Genomic DNA, 3,308 nt, shown 5'->3' with positions numbered 1-3,308 from the left:
GAGATCAACTTGAGTGCAATGAGACCCCCCAGCCCAACAGAAGACCCGCTTCTGCTGAGTGCAAGACATTTCGGGTCAACAACCAGTTCTAGATCGACCCCTGTTTTCTTAAGCTCGTCACCGCATAGACATGCCGACGTTCGGGACACCCAATCACCCGAGTGGACGGACACCGAATCGGAAGGCGAGGGAGAGTACACAGGGCGTTTCAAGATGTTTCAAGTACCTACGAAGGCGGACCCACCGACTAGTGGGACAAAGGCCCGCATGAAGGAGTGGGGTCGGCCAGTCAGCCCATTTCCGTACGAGGCACGACTAGACAGGAGCTTGCCTGATCCAGAGGATATGGAAATTGCAGATAGTGAGGATGAAGGCATGGAAGGAAATATCTTGGATGCATTGGATATTGAGAGTGTGTTCGAGGATATCGTGGAGGTGCCACCTGGTTCCGACGATCTATCCAGCGATCTGTCAACCAGTGATCTTCATACCAGGGTAGAAGAGAGTGAAGATTCAGATGTGGACGTCGAAAGCGACGTAGTACGCATTACAGGGAGCGATCCAAATGCTGCAGCGAGAGCCGCTGCGATCTTGAAATTAGTAAGTATCTCTCTTCAATCTCTACAAGTTAAAGTTTTTTTGACCAATCCAGCATGACTACGACTGCGTATTGGCGTCTTCCAGGCCCGCTGCTGCACGTAAGTCGCGCACAACGTTCCCTAGCGCAGGCGTCGGGAAACGCCGCAGCTCGATACCATCTCGGCCTTCCAGTGCAACATGCGGCCAACCTCGTTATAAGCCTAAGGCGGGCGAGTGGAGGCGTGAAGACTGGAAACTTTTGGATAAATGTTTTTTTGAGGAGTGCCATGTCAACGGAGTTATCACCTCGCCCAAGGATGTGAACAGAGAGGCGGTGGTGATGCGATTTCAATGTCTTGCTGGAGGTCACGATGTTGTGACGGGGCTGGGTCCCCCATGGAGTTGGTTTGTACTTCCTGACAGTTTTCGCTGTCCCAGCTGAGTTGACACACACTCAGGGAGAACTTGCTAGCAAGAGTAGATGTGCTTATAAAAAAGCGGGCTGCGCGAGCCGATCTCTCAACATTATCTTTTGCCAGTTTCATGTCCCCGGATGTGTCCAGGCTGGCAAATTTCACATCTACACCGGTCTCGCACATACCACGGTACCGTGACCTCTTCGACCAAGCCGGTGCTATTGACCCGACGAATATTACCATATCTACATCATCTTACTCAGTTAGGCCTCAACCGACTATTGTACCACCAAATCATCTAGCAGAAAAGACGGGATTCTTTTCCAGGCTTCCGACATGGGCATCATTTCTTCCTCGCCGTGAATATGTTAAACCTGATGACCACCCCGACTGTCCTCCCTTACCTCCTCCGCCAACAGATCTCATAGACCGTCGCAAGCCCATTACGACACCAGCGCGGAAACTTTCGGAGCGGCAGAAACCGCACAAGGATTTTGTAAATCTTCACCATACCACACCTCCACAGAAGCATGTACAGCTGCGCAGGAACAAGCCTAAACGCCTCGTGGAGCTCCGTCACATATCGCCAGAGCCCGTCTTCACAAGTGATTCCCGGGCAAGACGGAGTAGCGGTGGTAGCGTCAAGGATTTGATCCAATGTTTTGAAGAGGCGAGTGATCTTACTGGTTCTATACAGATTTCTGCAAGTGCCGTGCAAAGTAGGCTTCCTTGGCAACCATAATTATGCATCGAGAGTTATCATATCATTGTATTCTCAATCATTATTCTAGCAACACGTACATCAATAAGACTTGGTTTCAGGTTTCTGAAATCGGGTTGGTTGAAATCAACCAAATGGAAAAGGCGTTTTTGATGGGCGTGGACTTCAACCTTTACATTTCGAGGAAAACATATATTCATGGACACACCTATTAAGGGGGTTCGTCCACGCCAAAGACAGTGTCGTAGATGGCAATTGTCATAGTCATACTCGACCGATGTCCGCGGCACCGATTCGATCCTACACATTGTATGTACATTTATTCGGCGTGAAATAATTTGACTTGTTTGCATGACCCTGCCAGCCTGACACGCACATTGTATATACATTTATTCGGTGTGAAATCATTTGAGCCGTTTGCACGATTCTGCCAGTCTGAGATCCACCTTACAATGGGAATGAGAGATTTTTGACCACATGCAAGTCCGGACCCAAGGGTTTGGTAAAATAGAGCATGCTCAACTAGTTTAGTAAACGTCCTCATGACTGATGCGAGGTGGGACGACGACGACCAAAGGAAAATTCAAACAAAAATCCGCAGCAGCTCAATGCTTGATAAGAAACATCTCCCATCCCACCACCTGCTCCTTGCGTTCCTGTTGTTTGCCCTTGAGACCCTTGTGTCCCTGGCACAGCCTGAGATTGACCTGCTTGCGTGTCCGTCAGGCGTCCTTGAGACGACTGTGCGCCCGACACAGCTTGAGATTGACCTGGTTGTGCGTTCGTCGGGAGTCCTTGAGACACTTGTGTTCCCGACACGGCCTGAGAATGACCTGCTTGCATCGAACTGCCATTTGTATGTTGCGCAGCTAGTGCAGCCGCTTGTGCGCGGGCCAAATCTGCTGCGCTGGGAGGGGAAACATAGATTCTCTGCCGATGTATTAAGTTCCATGATATCAAAAAAGGAGCAATGGAGGTCACTCACATTTTTCTTCCGACCGGCAGCTACTTCAACGGTATGTATGGAGCTTCCCCCTCGAAATAAGTTGAAATTCCAACGTCGGGGCTCGCGTGGTGTTGATTGAGGCGAATTCGGAGGTCGCGTGCCGACACGTGGGGAACGAAACAACAAGAGACAACGCACTTGCAGGGGAGCTGGCCCATGGTTTCTATCGCTACCAAAGAAATCATTGCCCTGTATCAAATGAATTTTAGCCAAAGCTAAGAATTGAAAAATAATACTAACATATCTCCCCACGCTTCTATTGTTTGCGAGCTGTCGTGAGGGGAAGGTCTGACAACATAAATCAGCGAAGGATCAGGTTGTTCACAACTGCTTGGCGCACATCTAGCGGTCGGATTGGACGTTTCTAGTAAAAAGGTGACATCAAATGTGAGAGAGATATAAAAGACTGGCTTACCTTGAACTTCGCGTCGGGCCCTGCATTGGCGTCATCCGTACCCTAAACAACAGCAAAACCTTCAGAATAAAGAAAAGACGTGGAAGTACAATGCAGAAGCGCACACCCTGCTTGTTTGAGCGCTGCCTCTATACGTTCCATATATAGGACCTTTGTGTCTAATCCAGCGCT

General features: G+C 49.4%; 1 protein-coding gene across 1 annotated transcript; it reads left to right on the top strand.

Moving 5' to 3' along the window:
• Nucleotides 1–18: 18 nt before the first annotated feature.
• F5891DRAFT_1195100 (uncharacterized protein) lies at nucleotides 19–1,737 on the top strand (the record flags this gene model as incomplete). Its single annotated transcript, XM_041368060.1, has 3 exons — nucleotides 19–600; nucleotides 653–984; nucleotides 1,038–1,737. 3 exons carry the CDS (start codon nucleotides 19–21, stop codon nucleotides 1,735–1,737), a joined length of 1,614 nt encoding a protein of 537 aa, XP_041220225.1.
• Nucleotides 1,738–3,308: the final 1,571 nt, after the last annotated feature.

Source organism: Suillus fuscotomentosus (assembly GCF_016647785.1).
Source record: "Suillus fuscotomentosus strain FC203 chromosome Unknown F5891scaffold_77, whole genome shotgun sequence".
In the NCBI taxonomy this organism is placed as follows: Eukaryota; Fungi; Basidiomycota; class Agaricomycetes; order Boletales; family Suillaceae; genus Suillus; species Suillus fuscotomentosus.
Note: the sequence above shows the minus strand (reverse complement) of the source record. Positions and strands in the feature narration are given on the sequence as shown.